Source organism: Tupaia chinensis, unplaced genomic scaffold, assembly GCF_000334495.1.
Source record: "Tupaia chinensis unplaced genomic scaffold, TupChi_1.0 Scaffold147433_1, whole genome shotgun sequence".
Classification (NCBI taxonomy): domain Eukaryota; kingdom Metazoa; phylum Chordata; class Mammalia; order Scandentia; family Tupaiidae; genus Tupaia; species Tupaia belangeri.
The window spans coordinates 1,947,578-1,967,089 of NW_006207284.1; the positions used below are offsets into that span (position 1 = coordinate 1,947,578).

The 19,512-nt window shown below is 44.7% G+C and overlaps 1 protein-coding gene across 2 annotated transcripts in view; it reads right to left on the minus strand.

The window, feature by feature from the left end:
• Positions 1 to 16,879: 16,879 nt before the first annotated feature.
• ZRANB3 (zinc finger RANBP2-type containing 3) overlaps positions 16,880 to 19,512 on the minus strand; it is a 269,156-nt gene continuing 266,523 nt past the window's right edge. For both annotated transcript variants that reach the window (XM_027768770.1, XM_006169719.2), the window contains one exon: positions 16,880 to 17,995. In XM_027768770.1, the coding sequence (XP_027624571.1) occupies positions 17,897 to 17,995 (99 nt within the window). In that variant the 3' untranslated portion in view covers positions 16,880 to 17,896. The remainder of the gene's footprint in view (positions 17,996 to 19,512) is intronic.

The following is a 19,512-nucleotide window of genomic DNA, read 5'->3' on the forward strand; positions in this document are numbered from 1 at the left end:
CATTGATAATCTATTCCATGAAATCCTGCAAGAAAACTTTCCAAACCTAGAGAGGCACTCAAAGATCCAGTCCCAAGAAATACAAAGGACCCCAAATAGAATCAACCCAAGAAGATCTTCTCCAAGACACATTATAGCCAGACTGACCAAAAGTATAAAGACACGATACCAAGATTGGCAAGAGAAAACCAGCAAGTCGCCTACAAAAGATACCCTATCAGGCTAACAGTGGACATGTGAGCAAAGAATGGGAAAATATATTCAAAGTGTTAAGGGAAAAGCAATTTCAACCAAGAAAGAATACTGTACCTGGCAAGATTATCCTTCATATGGGAAGAAAACACAAGAACATTCTCAGATAAACAAAACCTGAAAGAATTTACCAACACCAGGCCAGATCTCCAAGAAGTTCTCAAGGGAATGCTATACCAAGAAAATTAAATACACACACAGAAATAGAGTTCAAAACCTAAGAAAATGGCCAACTTAATCATAGGGATAAGTCTGGAGCTGAATATTATATCCCAGAATTTAATTGGGAAGATGAAACCACAATAGAAGATAAAGTACGTGAGACTGAACTGGTGAAATAGCATTTTATGACTTTTTTAAAAAAATAATTATTTTGTTTAACTTTATTTATTTATTTTTTAAAATTTTGACCAGAGAGGGACAGTGAGATAGAGAGAGGGAAAGTGAGAAAGCAAGCCACCAAGTTCAGGACTCGAACCATGGTCAACCATGTGGAAGTCCAATGCCCTAGCCACCATGTCACCTGCTGGTCCCTTATGATTTTTGACTAAAACATTGCTGATTTTCTTCCAGGCTTTGTTTTCTGTTTTTAAGGATTTTTGTCCTGTCTTGGGCTGTTGATAGGTTCATGTACCTACTATTTGAACAGAATCCTAACCTGTTTCCTGGCTTTAAGTTTCAAGTAAAGTTCCTTAGCATTTCTTTGATTTATTAAAGTTAAAACTGCTTTTCTTGAAATTACCAGCTGAACTTGCTATAGAAAGTAGTTAGATTATTTAAGAAATTTTGTGATCAATAAAATGTGGGGGGAAAAGGAATGAAAAACAACTGTAGACAGTAGAGATAGTGTGTGTGTGTGTGGGGGGGTGGGAGGTGGCAGAGGGTCAGAAATAGGATATATATATATATCAATCAACTAGAAATGGAAAATTATTGACAATAACATGCATGATTAAGCCACTATGCAGTATATCCTGGATGGGAAATCACATTTTGCATGCTGTAACGATGCTTAGGGAATGAATATAAATTAATTAATTAAAAAAATGTTTCAGAAACAAAAGAAGCTCATGGAAATACTGACTGAGCAAGTGTCATCAGCAGGCCTTGGTGAGGGACTGGAGGTGGGAGGCAAGGACTGGCTGCCCAGCTGTGGCCCTGAAGGGCAGCTGCTCTTGTGGTACGAGGTCAGCCCTGGCACGGCAGCTCTGCACTGCCACCTACCAACACAGTGGCCTTGCAGCAAAAGAGCTGTTCTCCCTGTGACCAGTCTGACCCACTCCCTTCCTAGCACACGCTGCAGAGCGGATGGCATTGCAGATGGCAGTAACCGTCACCTACCACACCGAGGAGTCTCGCATCTCCCCAGGGAGCTGCTGCCGGAGAAAGGAGCGGGAGGAGTCTGCTCCTGCCGTTCCTTAGCAGCCTCCTCAGCAGACACCTGTGCAGGTGAAATGTTTGGCAGGACAGTGGCTCCGCCAGGTGCCAGTGAGACCTGAGTAACAGTGATGGGACACGGATCAAAACTAAGTTCTTCAGCCACTTACAGTTTGAGTAAATAATGACTTGTCAGTGCTGTTTATTCACATGCCTCTTTCTCAGCCCTATTTTTGGCCCAGAACACTTTTTTATTTTTGCCCATATTACATAATGAGGGAAATGCATTCTTAGTAACCCACTGTCACTCTCCTGCGTTATCTTGCCTATATGAAAAAAGGAAATATTTTTAGAGTGTGAATTTCCCAAACGTTCTTAGCTATTCTGAGACTGAAAGCAGAACGTCATGGGAGGAGCACGATCGTGAGGAGAGGCCCAAACTTTTGGGCTGTCCTTCCCGCCCTGGCCCATGGCAGGAGGCTCTGCTCTGCACAGGCTTTTAGGTCAGCAGCTGATCCTGGAGCCTTTGTCCCTGCTGTTACTTTGGGCGAGATGGTCATGACCTTACTTGTTCAGATGATGTGAAAGACTGAGTCTGAAGGCGGGCGGAGGGTCAAACCCAGGGGAGCAAAATCAGGTAAGTTTGAAAGGCCTCCCACCCTGCCGCCATTTGAATGCCTTAAGTGGATGTCATGGAGAAGGGTGACTTCCCTGACCTGGGTGTGAGCACTTAGTGCACTCCCAACAGCACACGTATCCCAGCTGAGCTACGAAAGTGAATCTACCCTGAAAGGTCTGGAAGCTTCGGAGCCACACGTGTTTGTGTGACTAGAGAGCTGTATACGAGAGCCGCCCCGAACTGCAGGCCTACCTCGGTGTACGGGAAACCATCCCATCAGTGAGCCCTGTGGGAATCCGGATGGAGCGGTGACCCTCACACACGAGATTTCATCGGAGACCTTTGTGAATATCCAAGTCACACGTGCCCCTAGAGCACGTCATTCCCCACAGTTAAATAAGGTGATTCGGTTTCTGAAACATGAAAAACGTGTGTAGACTCTTAAATAAGGACCAACTCTTGCAGATCCTGGCGTTTGTCTTTGGATCTCTGCAGCACCATGATTTTAATCTCAACTGTAAATGTGATCTTCGGATAGTTGATGTAGCTGGTAATCACCTGTATAAATGACCATGGAAATGAAGAACACACTCCAAAATGATCAGAGAACTCAAAGACTCCCAAGATTCTACAAGGGGTCTTCATAAAGTTCATGTAAACTGCATATTATGAAACTATGCATGGATTTTCTAAAAATTTACAACAAAATAAATTAGCACTTTAGTTCCATTTTCCCATGAACTTTGTTAAGTCTCTTCGTATCCTCAGTCCTTGTGGGGGGAAAAGGTCTGTGGAACCCAGGTGGGAACCCAGTACATTAGCCCATTCAACACTCACAGTCCTGTGGAAAACGAACAGCATTCAGCTGAAACTGTACCCATCAACTCCCATGCGCCATCTCCTGCACTTAAGATGCAGGGCGAGCTATGCAGGGATCATAGGGTGTAGGCCTTCCCTAGTCCTCCTTCAGCCATGTGAAGAATGGTGTGAAGGCTATCTGAGCATCGGATGGGCTCTCTGGGTTCATGCTGGGAGGAGGTGAGCAAGGTGGAAAGCACAGCTGAGCTGCTAGAGCAGCAAGGAGAGGGGTCTGGCTAGGTGCATAGGAAGGCTGCGAGTTCCACTCACATGCAGGTGGAGGATGTGGCATGTGGCAGCAACTTGCCATTTCGCTGGTGCAAGAGTTTGGATCAAGCCTGCAGCTGGGAAGACTGGCGAGTGAATCTTTTCTTTTTTGGAGAGGTTTTTGCTATAGGGCATGTGCGCTCACCAGAATGACAGAGACAGAGAGACAGAAAGCAAGAAATCGAGAAATCACCCCCCACGGGGGATGGCTACGCTGCAATCCTTTCTATTCCATTCTCCTCTCGGGATCTTGGGCACGCACACACACACGCCTGGTGTGAATTTAAGCCACCAGGTCCAGGACTCGAACCGCGGTCAACTACATGGGAGTCCAGCAACATAGCCATTACGCTAACTGCTGGTCCTGTGAATCTTAACCACCTAGCATCTCTTGCTCTGTCTGGTGGGAACTATAAGTTCTTTGTGAAAAACTGGCCCTATAAAGGAAGCTAGAAAAGGAAAAGAGACTTAATTTTAATAAAGAGACTTAATTTTAATAAAGAGACTTAATTTTTTTTTTTTTTAACCAAAGGGAGACACAGAAAGGGAGAGGGAGAAAGCACCCTTCAATAGGACGTGGTCATGTCACAATCCCTTCTCCATCTCTCCATCCTGTCAGGATTTGGGCCAGCCCAAGGGATGGTTTTAAAGAATGGTTTTCTAATTTTTGGTCAATTAGTGATGTAGTTATAGACAGTGTAATGTAGCACTTAGGACTTTATAACTGACTGGGCTTGTATATGAAAAATCATGAAAGGTCACTTATATTTTTCAACCTTATGGGGCAATAATTGGTGGGAAGGATTTAGCTGGGTACTTCTGGTTGCAAGGAGTGAAGACCCATTACCTTAATAATTGATGGGGAGCAAGTGAGGGCTAAGGACAGAACCAGAATTGTCATAGGGCCTGAATTCATGGAGTCTAGAGTTTGAAGGATGGCTTGGGACTCAGGTCAGCTCTGGGGAACCGAAACTACAGGAATTCACTGGTTCTTACCCTCGCACGTGACTGCAAATGTGACGTGGCTCCAAGTAACTGGCTTTGTCCCACTAGCAGCCAGCTTCTTCTTCTTCATGGTTTCATTCCTCTGGGCTTTCGGCTTGCTCAGGGTCCACAGGGCAGCTTTTCTTCCCTTCTACATCAGCGTCTTTCAATTCCAGCCTCTGTGGCCTTTGTCTAGCCTGGGGCTCCTAAGACGTAGGCCACTGGCCAGCCAATGGATTAGCTTCTAGGGGCATCCTTTCAACTGTGGTTGGGAAATGTTCATGACTGTGACATGCTGCTCTCTTAGGAGGGATACGAACAGGAAAGAATCTTTTAGAAGGTGCGGTAGTAGGTCTACCTGGTCATGTTTATGACTTTAGCTATTCCTGAAGGCTTCTATTTAACTTTCTATTTAGAAGTTATTTCAGACCTAAAAATGTTAAAAGAACAGTATAAAAAAGACCTATAAATCATTTACCCAGATTCATCTATTATTGATACTTTGCCATTTCGGCTTTTCAGGCTTTTTAAATTTTTTTGGCTATTGGGCATGTGCACTTGCCAGAGAGACAGAGAGAGTCAGAGAGACAGAAACCAACAAATCACCCCCAGAGGGTGGGGGGTGGTGGCTATGCTACAATCCCTTTTCCATTCTCCTCTTGGGATTTTGGTTATGCATTCACATGTGTTCAGTGTGAGTTTCAAGCTGTTGGGTCCAGGACTTGAACTGTGGTCGACTATGTGGGAGTCTAGTGACGTAACCATCGCACCATCTGCTGGTCCCTCTAGGCATATTTCTAAATGAATCCGTGAGGGCGGGGGGTGGTGGCTATGCTACAATCCCTTTTCCATTCTCCTCTTGGGATTTTGGTTATGCATTCACATGTGTTCAGTGTGAGTTTCAAGCTGTTGGGTCCAGGACTTGAACTGTGGTCGACTATGTGGGAGTCTAGTGACGTAACCATCGCACCATCTGCTGGTCCCTCTAGGCATATTTCTAAATGAATCCGTGTTAAACAAAAATGATGGGGACATCCTTGTAGTGCAGTGGTTAAGGGAGTCGAGTCCCACATGCCGACTGCAGTTCCAATTCTGGCCCAGCAGCTTGAAAAACATACCGGGCACGTCTGCATACATCCCCAAATCCTGATGGGAAGAGAAACGCAGGGAAAGGGATTGTGGTGACCATGCCCCACTCTGGGCTCCCTCTCTCTCTCTCTCGAGCACACATACCCTCTGACAATAAATAATAAACCTTTATAGTATTAAAATTTCATGATCAAAATAAATTATTCATTATATAAATTTTTAAAAATTATTAATGATCTTATTCCCCTGCTGCCCATTTTTTTCTCCCTGAGTAGGGGGAGAATCTGACTTCCAATTATCAAAGTAAAAGATCCAAATGTCCAGTTTTCAACAACAACAAAAAAGTCATAAAGAGGGTCAACAGGTAGCATAGTGGTTAAGGTACTGGACTTCTACATGGCCAACTGTGGTTTCAGTCCTGGCCTTGGAGGCTTGAAACTCACCCTGGGCATGAGTATGTGCAGACCCAAAATCCCTAGAGGAGAATGGAGGAAAAGAGCCTGTGGTGTAGCCATCCCCCTGGGGGGTGATTTCTCATTTTCTCTCTCTGTCTCCAGCGAGTGCATGACCCCACAGCAAAAATCTCTCTCTCAAAAAACAAAAACAAAAACAGAAACCCAACACAACAAACAAAAACACAAGGCATACAAAGAAATACGAAGGGATGGCACTGCAAACGAAAAAGTTAAATAAACAGAAATCATCTCTGAGAAAGGCCAGATTGCGTACTAGCCAGAGTTTAGACCAGTTGTCTTAAAGATGCTCAAAGAGCCAAAGGAAGATACGGACAGAAGTCAAGAAAATGATGTGTGAACAATATGGGACTATCAGCGAAGAGACAGAAATGGAGCTGCCCTTGTGGCCTAGCGGTTAAGGGAGCTAGATTCCACATGGTTCCATGTGGCTTGAGTCCCAGCTCAGGTAGCTTGAAAGGCACACTGAGTGGTGTGTGTACATGCCCACATTCCTGACAGGATGGAGAAATGGAGAAGGGACTTTGGTGTGATCACATACCATTGGAGGGTGCTTTTTCCCTCTCTTTTTCTTTGTCTCTCTCTGACAAGCACATGTGCCCTCAGGCAGTTAAAAAAATAGAGAAAATCAGTGAAACTTAGAGTTGATTTTACAAAAGGTCAATACAATTACCAAAATTTTAGCTACATGTAGTAAAGAAAGAGAGAGAAAGCTCAAATGACCAAAACTAGCAATGAAAGAGGAATATTACTGCTCATTCTACAGAAATTAAAGAGAAAAATGGGGGCAGCCAGTGGCATGCTGATTAAGGTGGTTGAATCTCACGTGGCAGATGGTGTTGTTCAAGTCCTGGACCTGGCAGCTTGGAAAACATGCCAGGTGCATTCGCGTGCATGTCTCAGATTCCCAAAAGAGAAATGGAAAAGGGACTGCAGTGGGCCATTCCCCATGGGGGATGCTTTCTAACTCTCTCTTTTTCTCTCTCTGGCTAGTACCTGAACACTCTGGCAAAATTTAAAAACAAGAAATGAAATTCTGAGAGTAACTATAGATAATTGTATGCCTACAAGTCGGAAAACCTAGATGAAATGGAAGAGATCCTACAGATACAAAACCTACCAAGATGAATCAAGAAAAAACAGAAAATATGAATTGAACTGTACTTAGGAAAGAGACTGAATCTGTTATAAAACCTTCCTAGCAAAGAAAAGTCCTGGCTTTCATGGTTCTCTGGTAAATTCTACCAAATATTTAAAAACAAAACAAAACAAAGACAAATAAAAACACCAATCTTACTCAAACTCTTTCAAAAGTAGAAGATGAGGAGATAATTCTTAAATCATTCTATGTGACCAGCCTTCCCCTGATATGAAAGCAGACGAGGACATTGTAGGAGAAGCAAAATACAGAGCAATCTCCCTTATAATCATTGATACAAAAATGTTTATGAAGGGAACCAGCAGTTAGCGTAATGGCTATGTCGCTGGACTCCCACGTAGTCGACCGCGGTTCGCGCCCCAGACCCGGTGGCTTAAAACTCACGCCGGGCGCGTGTGTGTGCGTGCCCAAGATCCCAAGAGGAGAATGGAGGAGAAGGGATTGCGGCGTGACCATCCCCTCTGGGGGGACGGTGATTTCTCGCTTTCTGTCTCTAGGTCTCTCTCTGTCTGACTGGCGAGCGCACGTGCCCTATAGCGAAAACCTCTCCACACGCATGTTTATGAAAATAGTAGCAAATTGGGAACCAGCAGTTAGCGTAATGGCTATGTCGCTGGACTCCCACATAGTTGACCGCGGTTCGTGTCTCAGACCCGGCGGCTTAAATCTCACGCCGGGCGCGTGTGGGTGCGTGCCCAAGATCCCAAGAGGAGAATGGAGGAGAAGGGATTGCGGCGTGACCATCCCCCCTGGGGGGTGATTTCTCGCTTTCTGTCTCTATGTCTCTCTCTGTCTGTCTGGCGAGCGCACGCGCCCTATAGCGAAAACCTCTCCCCCCCCAAAAAAAAATAGTAGCAAATTGTATTCAGCAGTTTATTAAAAGGGCTATCCAGCATAACTAAATGGGATTTACTACTGGAAGGTATGGTTCAATACTGATTAATATAATAGACCACACTATCAAAATGAAAAGTAAAATAATTTCATTTGATGCAGAAAAAGAAACTGACAAAATACAGCACCATTTTTTTTTTTTGATAAGAAAACTCAACAATACAAGCAAACAATCCAGTTTTTAAAATGGGCAAAGGACTTAAATGGCTATTTCTCCAATGATGTTATAAAAATGGCCGATAAGCACACAAAAGTTGTTCAACATCACTAATCACTAGGGAAATGGTAGGGAAGTACACACAAAAACCACAATGAGATATTACTTTGCATCTATTAGGATGGCAATTGTTTTTACAAACCCAGAAGACAAAACGTGTTGGTGATGCTAAGGAGAGGGGCATTGCAGGCTGCAGCTGCTGTGGAAAACAGTATGGTGGTTCCTACAAAGTCACCACTTGTTCCAGCAATTCTGTTTCTGGGTATATACCCCAAAGAATCAAAATCGGGGTGTCTTAGTCCATTTTGTGTTGCCGTAACAGAATACCTGAGGCTGGGCAATTTACAAAGAAAAGAAGTTTATTCACTTAGTTCTTGTTACTGGAGGCTAAGAAATCCAAAACATGGCACCATCTACTTGGTTTCTGGTGAGGGACTTGGGCCTTGAAACTTAGTAAAGCAGAGGGTGAGTAGGTGTCTGCGAAGATGCAAAACATTACAGGCAACCTCTCTATTCTAGTCCATTTTGCTGCTAACAACAGAAAATACCCAAGTCGGGGTACTTTATAAAAATAGAGGTTTATTCAGCTCATGGTTTGGTCCAAGGTTCAGGGACCGCATCTTGTGAGCATCTTACGGCTGCATTACAACACAGTGGAGGGCAGGAGCCCATGCGTCTGTGTCCATGTGTACCTGTTATTCCCTCCCATTCTAAGCCCACCAGAACTCAAACAAGGGGGCCCCACCTTGATGACCTCAATCTTAATCTCTTCCTAAATGCCCCACTTTTCAATACTTTAGTCAGATTAAGTTTTCACCCTATTAATACTGTCACAACCAAATTTTAACACATACATTTGAGGGGACATTCAAAGAGCTGTTCAAACAATAGCTCTTGTTTTATAACAACCCATTCTTACGGTAATTCATCCAGTCTCCCATGAGTGAGAGTTTAGTAGCATGAGAATGGCACCATCTACCCAAGTGGTTGGCATCCCCATGACACAAACATCTCTCAGTAAGCTCCATTTCTAAAAGGTCCCACCTCCCAACACTGCTACTGGGACCGAGCCTCAACCTGAATTTTGGTGGGGACATTCAAATCACAGCACAGGGTTTCAAACAGATATTTATACATTCATGTTTATAGCAGCACTAGTCACAAGAGCTAAAAGGTGGAGACACCCCAAACATCCACGAACGGATGAATGGTGGTACAAAGTATGACATATACATACAGTAGATTGTTATATGGTCTAAAAAAGAACGGATATTCTGATACATGCTGCAACGTGTATGGAACTTGAAGAAAATATGCTAAGTGAAATAAGTCAGATGCAAAAGGACCAGGATTGTATGATTCCACTTACGGAGGTACCGAGAATGGTCGAATACCTGGTGACAGAAGGTAGAAAAGTGGTTACCAAGAGCTGGGGGTGGGAAATGGGAAGTTATTGCTTGGTGGGTACAGAGTTTCGATATGAGGTAATGAGAAAGTTCTGGGGGTGACCAGTGGTAAGATTACACAGCAATGTGAGTATACTTAACGCCACTAAACTGTACACTTAAAAATGGTGAAAATGTGGGCCAGCCTGTGGCCTGCGGTTAAGGAAGCCGGATTTCACATGGCTGACTGTGCAGTTGAAAGCCTGGCCCCAGTGCTTGGGAAACACCCAGCTGTATGTGCTTGCGTGCATAAAGTCCCAGGAGGAGGGAACGACGGTGAGGAATGGTGAGCACGCTCCGCGGTGGGTGCTCCCCCCCCCTCCGTCTCTATTTCTGTGGGGAGCACATGCACCCTGTGGCAAACTTTTTTAATAAGTTAAAATCTTTTGTTATGTATATTTTACCACAATAAGACATTACATATGACTTGCATTATATTTCCGCTGGATGTACTAGTCTAGAAACTCCACTTTTGTAGTTAATGATTAGTGGTCATAAGGCACAACTAAATTTTTTGAAACATAAAACTTGGCGGGATCTATTTTAAGGAAATCAGTGCTTGACCATAGTCTACCCGCTGCTAAAGCACACTAGAATGTGGCACATCAAGGTGGTGTGTGGGGGGTCATTCTTACAAGGTGCTCCAGGCATGGGGAACCAAATGGGCCTCAGAGACGCACAATGGGCTGGAGAAAAGGCAGGCCTTGAGGAGGGATGCCAGAGGGTCCTAATGCTCAGGGGAACTGAAGACCGAGGAAAGGCAGGCAGAGCCCAGCAAGCTGGTATTTCATTAGGAAGGAAGTGTCATTGTGCTACCGAAGTGGCGCACAGTGAGGAAACGACCTGGCCTCACACCTTGAGTTTCGCATGCAGGGGACACCTGGCATCTCTCTTTGCCCTTTTATTCTCTCCTCCCTGATGGAAGCAGAGTGACCCGCCCACTAATAAGTTTAGGAGAAGCCCATGAGGATGAAAAGGCTTACACCTTCTCTGATCAGCTGTCTACAGAATAAACTACTGTCATGTGCTAAGGACACGGTCCCTAAGGGCAGGCCCTGGGATCCTTCTCGCCTGTGGGGCTGAGCTTTGGGGTAAGTATGCTTGCCTTCTGCAGGGAGGGGTCAGATCTGGCAGGAACCTTTAAAGTAGATCGACCATTGGGCTAATGCTGCAGGGCAAGCAAAGCTCTAAAGAAGGGTAATCTACTGTCACATTGCAGGGCAGTGCATACTGAAAGAAGAAAGTATAAATAAGGAAGAACTATGGGCAAAGTTAGAAGTGAGAGAGAACTAAAGAAAGCTGAGTGATCACCAGAGAAAGCCAGGAGAGGCTTGTTTAAAACCGCGGGAAGCAAGATATTTCACAGCTGCAGCGGGTATTAATCCCAGACTTCTCGTTCCCCATAGAAGTAGCGACAGAAGGCTCAGGGCCGCAGTGCTCTCCATCGGAGACTCCCAGTCCGCGACCCCGGCTTCTTCTTGTCTTTCTGTCTTTTCTCAATCCACCGCAGCTCCCACTTGGGGTTCACGTCCCCCCAAACTTCATAGGCTGAAGCAGAGGCTTTGACAACCCTCCAGGAGAGACGAACTCCTGTTCACCTGCAGGCCACTGCCCCAGTATCCCACGTAGGCGCGGGGAGCCCAAGTAGGAGGGCCTGCCTGGCTGCAGATGGATGCCACAATCCCCAGTTCTGCTCGTGTATCTCAAACGGACATGGACATTCTGATTTCCATCCGTCTTCGTTCTCCACTGGTCCCCAGTGTGAGGTGGGGAGAAAGCATTAGTAATTATCCTCCCTATGCCTCCCGACACAGCTGAGCATCCCTAATGGACTTCGTTTACCAAATCCGAGACATTCTGAGTGCCAGCATGGTACCCCAAGTGGGAAATCCCACACCTGATCTCATGGGAAGGCTCGCAGCCAAAACACTGCAATACAAAACACTGCACAGAATTTCCTTCAGGCTCCATGTAAAAGGTGTATTTGAAACAAATGAATTTTGTGTTTAGATTGGGTCCTAGTTCCAAGATATTTCATTATATATATGCAAATATTTCAAAATCTGAAAAAAAATCTGAAATCCAAAATGCTTCTGATCCCAAGTATTTCCGGCAAGGGATACTCAGCACATGGCAGTTTTCCAAAACAAAAAAAGGTTAGCAACGCTTCACGCACGCCTCTTAAAATATCCACGTGATGAAAGCCACGGCAAAGTTAAGTCACTGTTCTGTAGGGGAATATTACATAGAAACTGGTCAACATTTGGCAGGACTGCACAGGTGGTTCGAAAGCTGAACCTCCACCACCCAGTTACAGCCTAGGACAAGTGAACAGGGCGTGCGGCAGCCGCATGTACACTGTGCCCGGTGCTTGCTGGTGCCGGACCATGACAGTGCTGGCTTTTCTTAACGCGTACTTAGTAGGCCAAGCTATCAATATGTTGGAATCTTCCTTTTCTTTTTCTGGTGTGTGTGTGTGTGTGTGTGTGTGTGTGTGTGTGTGTGTGTGTATGGTGGGGAGTATGCTTTCTTAGACTGGGTCTCACCGTGTTAAGACCCTCCTGCTTCAGCCTCCAGAGTAGTTAGGACTACAGGTGCCCGGCACCGCACCTGCCTGTCTCACGCAGGGGCCGCTGTGTAGCCCATAGTGCTCACAAGCTCACAGTCCTGCTTTAGCTTCCCGAGCCCCTCGGACTAGAGGGGCTCTTTCTTTTCTTCTTTCTCTCCTGCCTACCCCTCCCCCCAAAGGATGTGTGTGCTCACCAGACAGAGAGAGAGGAGAAAGGGAGAAAGCACCTCCTACGAGGAATGGTTACACCGCAATCCTTTCTCCTCCATGCCTCCTTCCTTTGGGAATTTTGAGCACACATGCACATGCACCAAGGATGTTTTTTAAGTCATTGGCTTCAGGATTCAAACCTCATAGTCCGCTACGTGCGATCCAGCTGCCTTAACCACTACACCACAGGTTGGCCTGGGATCTCAAACAGACCTGAGTGATCCTATTGATACAGGAGTTTGGAGGTTCTGCAATCTTTTTTTTTTTTTTTTTTTTTTGGAGAGATTTTTGCTATAGGGCGCGTGCGCTCGCCAGACAGACAGAGACAGACATAGAGACAGAAAGCGAGAAATCACCACCCCACACCCAGTGGGATGGTCACGCCGCAATCCCTTCTCCTCCATTCTCCTCTCGGGATCTTGAGCATGTCCACACACGTGCCCGGCGTGAGTTTTAAGCCACCGGGTCTGGGACGTGAACTGCGGTCGACTATGTGGGAGTCTGGCGACATAGCCATTACACCAACTGCTGGTTCCCGGTAGTTCTGCAATCTAATGATGAAATTGAATCTGGGTGTTGGGAAGGCAGATGTGTTAGAGCAGAGAGACTGAAATAAGGACTTTTTAACAAATGTAGAATAATTAACAAAATTTTAAAAATATTCCTTGGGCCAGTTTCTAGAAAACAGCTGCTATCTACTACTGTAAGACCAGTCAGTGACTTGACAGAGGTGGAGAGAAAGTTCTGCAATCTAATGATGAAATCGAATCTGGGTGTTGGGAAGGCAGATGTGTTAGAGCAGAGAGACTGAAATAAGGACTTTTTAACAAATGTAGAATAATTAACAAAATTTTAAAAATATTCCTTGGGCCAGTTTCTAGAAAACAGCTGCTATCTACTACTGTAAGACCAGTCAGTGACTTGACAGAGGTGGAGAGAAACCACTGAGGCAGGGAGGCAGGAAGTCAGAACTCAGAAACCACTTTACTAAGCGATGCTTCTGGAAGGTAAACACGACTGGGGCAGCCAAACACCCATGACGATCTAAAGCAGCAGACAGACTTGAGCTGGGTTTGGACATCTTTCTAGTGGCTGGCTAATCAGGGATCGGGGTGGTGACGAGGAGCTCAGTTTTCCAGTTCAAGAGAAGGAAAGGTGGAATGAGAGATGAGCTAATAATATGCCACAGAAAATGAGATATTATTTCAACAGTCTTTTCGATGTTTGATATCTATGATTCCGTAGCCTATAAGTAAACATAATCTTTCCATTTTACTGTGAAGAGCTCAAGAATGTTGACTTCTTCGACATGTAAAGTGCTTCATACTTTTATTTCTAAAGAAACTGTATTTTAAATGTTTCACTCAGGAATCTGAAGAAGAGATTTGATTTATTAGCAAGATGTGTGGGCAGAAAATCCTTTTTCCATCCACACTTGAGAAAATGCAGAAGTCTATTCATCTGTCACAGGAAAACCTCCCCGAGAAATGCATGTTAGGCTATGATTACTGCCTGGAGTGGGCTTCTTTAAAAATTCCACATGAATTCTCTTCCCTGGCTCTGGAGTGAAAAGTAACTTTGTTATTCAACAGAGAGTGTCTGGGACATGTCACTCTGATGGCAACAGGAAGAAGGCTAGCCTGGTACTGGTCATATGGTTTGGATGTCCAAGTCCATCCTGCTCAGGAAGCCTGCACCCAACCCTGAACCCAGAAAGCATTTTAAAAAGCGACATTTGACAAAAATGCTTATTAAAATGCTTTCGGGGGGGACCAGTAGTTAGCGTAATTGCTATGTCGCTGGACTCCCATGTAGTCGACCGTGGTTCACATCCCAGACCCGGTGGCTTGAAATTCATGCCGGGCGTGTGTGCGTGCATGCCCAAAATCCCAAGAGGAGAATGGAGGAGAAGGGATTGCCGCGTGGCCATCTGACTGCCGCGTTGCCCTTCCCCCCCCCCCGGGGGGGGGTGATTTCTTGCTTTCTATCTCTCTGTTTCTCTCTCTCTGTCTGGAGAACACACGCGCCCTATAGCAAAAACCTCTCCAAAAAAAAAGCCTTCTGGGTTTTTATAAGACAGGATTTATTTGATTATTTATTTAGTTTTTTTGACAATAGAGTCTTGGGATGTCAACATCCTCCTGCCCCAGCCTCACAAGTATCCGGGCTCACAGGTGTGTAACACGCACCTCCGATGGGCTGTGTTCCCCAAGCCAGGCCAGGGCACAACCATGTCTCTCAGCACAGACATATTCTCACACGGTCCCAGATCGACCCTGGTTCATTCTTCAGCTACCACTTCCTGGTTCTGTTCCCTGGATCCAAAGTCTTTCTTCTTTTCTCAGCATCAACTGTCATCTTGTCACTTCTGAATCTTTCTACCTGCTGGGCATGCCCTGTGTTTTCCACTCCTCCCCGTCTCTTGTGTGGGAGCAGCTCTCTTCTTCCCCTGGCGCAGGGGCAGGGTTGAGGCACAGGGCACTCTTCCTTCTCTCTGCACGTGGCTGCCTCTTGTGGGACATTTCTTGTGTTCCTCTGTCGGACCTGCTCATTTGCAACCCACAGAGGGCAGCTTCTCTTTCAGACCGAGGATGAAGAACGGCTTCCCTGCGACCAGCAGTTACTGTAATGGCTATGTTGCTGGACTCCCATGTAGTCGACTGCGGTTCCAGTCCCGGACCTGGTGGCTTAAACTCACGCCAGGCACATGTGCGTGTGTGCCCAAGATCCCGAGAGGAGAACGGAGGAGAAGGGATTGCAGCATGGCCACCCCCCACCAAGGGGTGATTACTCTCGCTTTCTGTCTCTGTCTTTCTGGTGAGCACATGTGCCCTAGAGCAAAAACTTCTCAAAAAAAAAAAAAAAAAAAAGAACAGCTCCCCTAAGAGTCCCAAGGCCTGAGTTGCTAGCTCCTGCTCTATTTTTAGTCCTAGGACCTTCATTTCAATGTACCCTATGAGATTCGATCTACAAGCAGATCCAATCAGGAAATGGCAGGACACAAAGCTTAGAGACATGTCAGGAAAGAGAGGGATGAACCAGTCAAGTGTCCTGCATGGCCACTGCTCATGGCTCCTTACAGCATTTTAATTGGCAGGATTTTGAACCTCATGTAGAGAGAGACCATCTTCATGGATCACTTTGCCCTGAACCTTCATACAGTTGTTACATTTGAAAACTTTCTCCTTAGAATCAGCACCTTAGCTGTTGATACGAAGCGCAAGCTCCCCTCAAAAGATGACCTACTTAGATGAAACCCTCGCTTGTAAACGCCCCATGCTGTAGGAAAGGCAGCGTGGCATCTTCTCAGCTCTGCACTGTGACGTGTCCTAGGTTACCTTGGAAATGAGGCAGAAATCCACAGCGCCTGACCAGCAGAGCAGAATGGAGGCCACAGAAAGCCCAGCCTAATTTATAGAACAAACACTGTTTGATCCTGTACAAGGCAACAGTTGCAAACTCAATAACAATACCAGAAGGAAAATGTATGGTTGTATAATCTTTCTAAAAACAGGTCCGCGGCGTTGTAAAATGCCAGCTATGAATTAAAATTGGACAATGTTCAAATAATGAGGTTTATACTCTAACAGTATTATAGACAGGTGCCTTCAGGAAGTGTAATTCTTCCTTGGCCCTGTATTTTGTGTAGTTCTAACTCCTTGTTCTCATGATTCTGAAGTATTGCAGGATAGGACCCAAGGTTTGTCTCATCGTCACTTTTTAATGTTGACTATGTTTTAATGTTACCTTTGTATTTGAACACTTATCTAACATTCTGCTTATGTTTCACTATAAAATGTTTTACCATCATCCCTCTTTTTTCTTCTTTAAGGTTTCTGCCATCGAGCATGTGTACTTGCCAGCGAGAGACAGAGAAATCACTCTCCAGAGGGATGGCCACGCTGCAATCCCTTCTCCTCCATTCCCCTCCTAGGATTCTGAGCATACACATGTATGTGCCCAGCGTGATTTTTTTTTTTTTGAGAGGTTTTTGCTATAGGGCGCGTGCGCTCGCCAGACAGACAGAGAGAGACATAGAGACAGAAAGCAAGAAATCACCCCCCAGGGGGGATGGTCACGCCGCAATCCCTTCTCCTCCATTCTCCTCTCGGGATCTTGGGCACACACGCACACGCGCCTGGCGTGAGTTTTAAGCCACCAGGTCCGGGACACGAACCACGGTCGACTACGTGGGAGTCCAGCGACATAGCCATTACGCTAACTGCTGGTTCCCCTCCCAGCATGATTTTCAAATTGCCAGGTTAGGAACTTGAACCACGGTCAGCCATGTGGGAGTCCAGTGCCTTAACAGCCACCTGCTGGCCCCTATTTTTTTCAAAGAGGTGCCTGAACCCAGAAAACATTTTAATAAGTGACATTTGACAAAAATGCTTATTAAAATGCTTTCTGGGTTTTTATAAGACAGGGTTTATTTTATTTTTTATTTAGTTTTGTTGACAATAGAGTTTTGCTACGTCACCATCCTCCTGCCCCAGTCTCCCAAGTATCCTGGCTCACAGGTGTGTAACACACAGGCTTTTTTAGAGTCGCGCACTGTCGCCCTCACTGGCCGTGAACTCTTGTCTCTCCCTTTGCAGTCTCCCAAGTTACTGAGACAGCTGTGTCATTGTGCCTGCCTTTGGGTCGGACTAGACTCAAACCTGGGCCTCCCGGCGGTCCTGCCTGGAGCACAGCACCTTAGTAGCATGTACTGTCCCAGCTAAGCCAAGACAGGATTTTAAAAACAGAAAATGAGAACCAGGAGACAAAGGGTGTTTTGGAAGTGAGTCTAGTTTTATGTCCACACACAAACCCTAAAAAAATGAAGCTTAGGTGACAATTTACATTTTGTGTTTTCAGTTAGTTTTTAACAATTATTTCAACCAGAACACCTGAATTGTCTATGGACACCATAGATACAATCAGCTCATTTTCAAAAGTACCTTTTAGCTAATAAAGCAGAAAAGATAACAAAATTGTGTACCCCAAGCCTATTTTAAAGCATGTAGTGAACAAGTCTTTCTTGCACCCTAAACACTGGTCATGCTTGGCCCAGAATTCTTGAATAATGATGATTTGCCTCTGAATTTTACATTGTTCCATTTACACCTACAACAGTCCAGAACCAATCCTAATCCACAACATTTTTCAGGTAATTGACAGTATATTTTTTAAACATTATCTATGTATGACACAGCGATTAAGGCATATTGGGGGAAATGAAAGCTTAACTAGCCTTGCTGAGACATAACTGAGAGTCTGTATGACATAACATGACCATCGAAATGTCTGATAGGGCAGCTCAACTTCTATTAGGTATTTTGAGAAGGTATGCAACACTAAAAGTACTCAGGGTAAAAACAGAATTTGAATTCTTGATTTTTGTTTGGAAAATTTTCATTCTTAGACTATCAGACAAACATGAAAAAATTGCATTAAATTCTTCCACATGTAAGCCATTACTCATCCATTATTTTTGTACTTTACTTTTTTACCAAAAAACGTGTGATGTCTGATCCATGCTTTGATGCTAGAAACTGTCTTCTCACCTGGCTTCTTTCCTGGGCTTGTCTGACAGTTCTCTATAAGGTAAAAAATATGCACACATTAGGAAAAAAGTACTGGCTATAGACACTTTAGGGAAAAAGCACCCCCAAAGTCTTTGAATTGTTAATCTGAAAATCTACATTGTCACTACCCCATGTTCCAGCGCTTGGCCATTAGAGGGTTCCCAAATCACAAGGCAGAGCACCCCAGCAGCTCAGGCAAGTGCCCTGAGGTCCTAGGGTCATGAGAACTAGGTTTGAAGGAGAAAATACACAACTTTAAAGGATGTCTTACTACCCAGTGAAATAATAAATCCCTCATTTGGGGAGTAGGGAAGCCATAATTCTCCTCATCTAAATGGGCACTCAGGAGGCATCTTGGGATTTCTCAGAGTGCTGCATGTGGCAGGCCTGCTAACTTCCTATTCTCTGGGCCCAGAAATCGTTCCCAACTCAACAGACAGGTCAATGTAGAAAAAAAAAAAAATGAGAGACCAGATTGGATTCTCCTGTTAATCATATGATAAAATTTTCATTAGAATCTAAAAATGTATTAACAGTAATAATTCTTTGGCTATTTCTAAATTATCTTACAGGCCTTGAATTTGCTAATAATTTATTCAGCTGAGAAATCAGTTGACCTCATGCCCAACTGAAGTCCACATGCTTATGAGGTGATCTAGGTAGAAAGGATAGGGAGAGAGGTTAAACTAAAAAAGACAAAACCAAAAAACTAGGGTAAAGACCTACCAAACAGAATATTATGCATCCATTTCATTACGAAAATACATTATGAATGGCCGGAGAACATGGAAAAAATACTAATTCTGCCATAGGTGAAAAAGAAAAATTGGATACCAAGTGGCAAGTTAAACATATGCTTCTTTCTAATACTATTTCCACTGGTAGATCCTACTACCTTTTGCTAGACTGCCTATTAAAAAGTCTTCCTGATTGATAAATAATACAGGTGGAGCATCCCTAATTTCCAAATCTAAAATCTGAACTGCTCCAACATCTGAAACTTTTTGAATGTGAACATGATGCCACAAGTGGGAAATTCCACACCTAACCTCATGTGATGGCTCATAGTCAAACCCTGTACTACAAAAATATTGTAGGTGCAACTGCAGTGGCACTGGTGGTGGGACTATATGGGAAGGCCCCAGGTGACCTACACCTTCAGGTGCATCTCTTGGGGTTCCTGTGATCTTGGCTGGCTGGAAGTCTGCAGTACAGGGTGATCACAGTGCGGAGCAGCCCTGTCAGCAGGAGTATCTCTCTCTCCTTTTTCCCTCTCTTGAAAAGTAAATAAACCTAATATATATATATATTACATATATATAAATAAAAAATATACATAAAATTACCTCCAGGCTATGTGTAAAAATATAAATGAATTTAGGGGCCAGCAGTTAGCATAATGGCTATGTTGCTGGACTCCCATGTAGTCGACTGCAGTTCGAGTCCCGGACCAGTGGCTTAAACTCATGCCAGGTGCATATGTGTGTGTGCCCAAGATCCTGAGAGGAGAATGGAGAAGGGATTGTGGC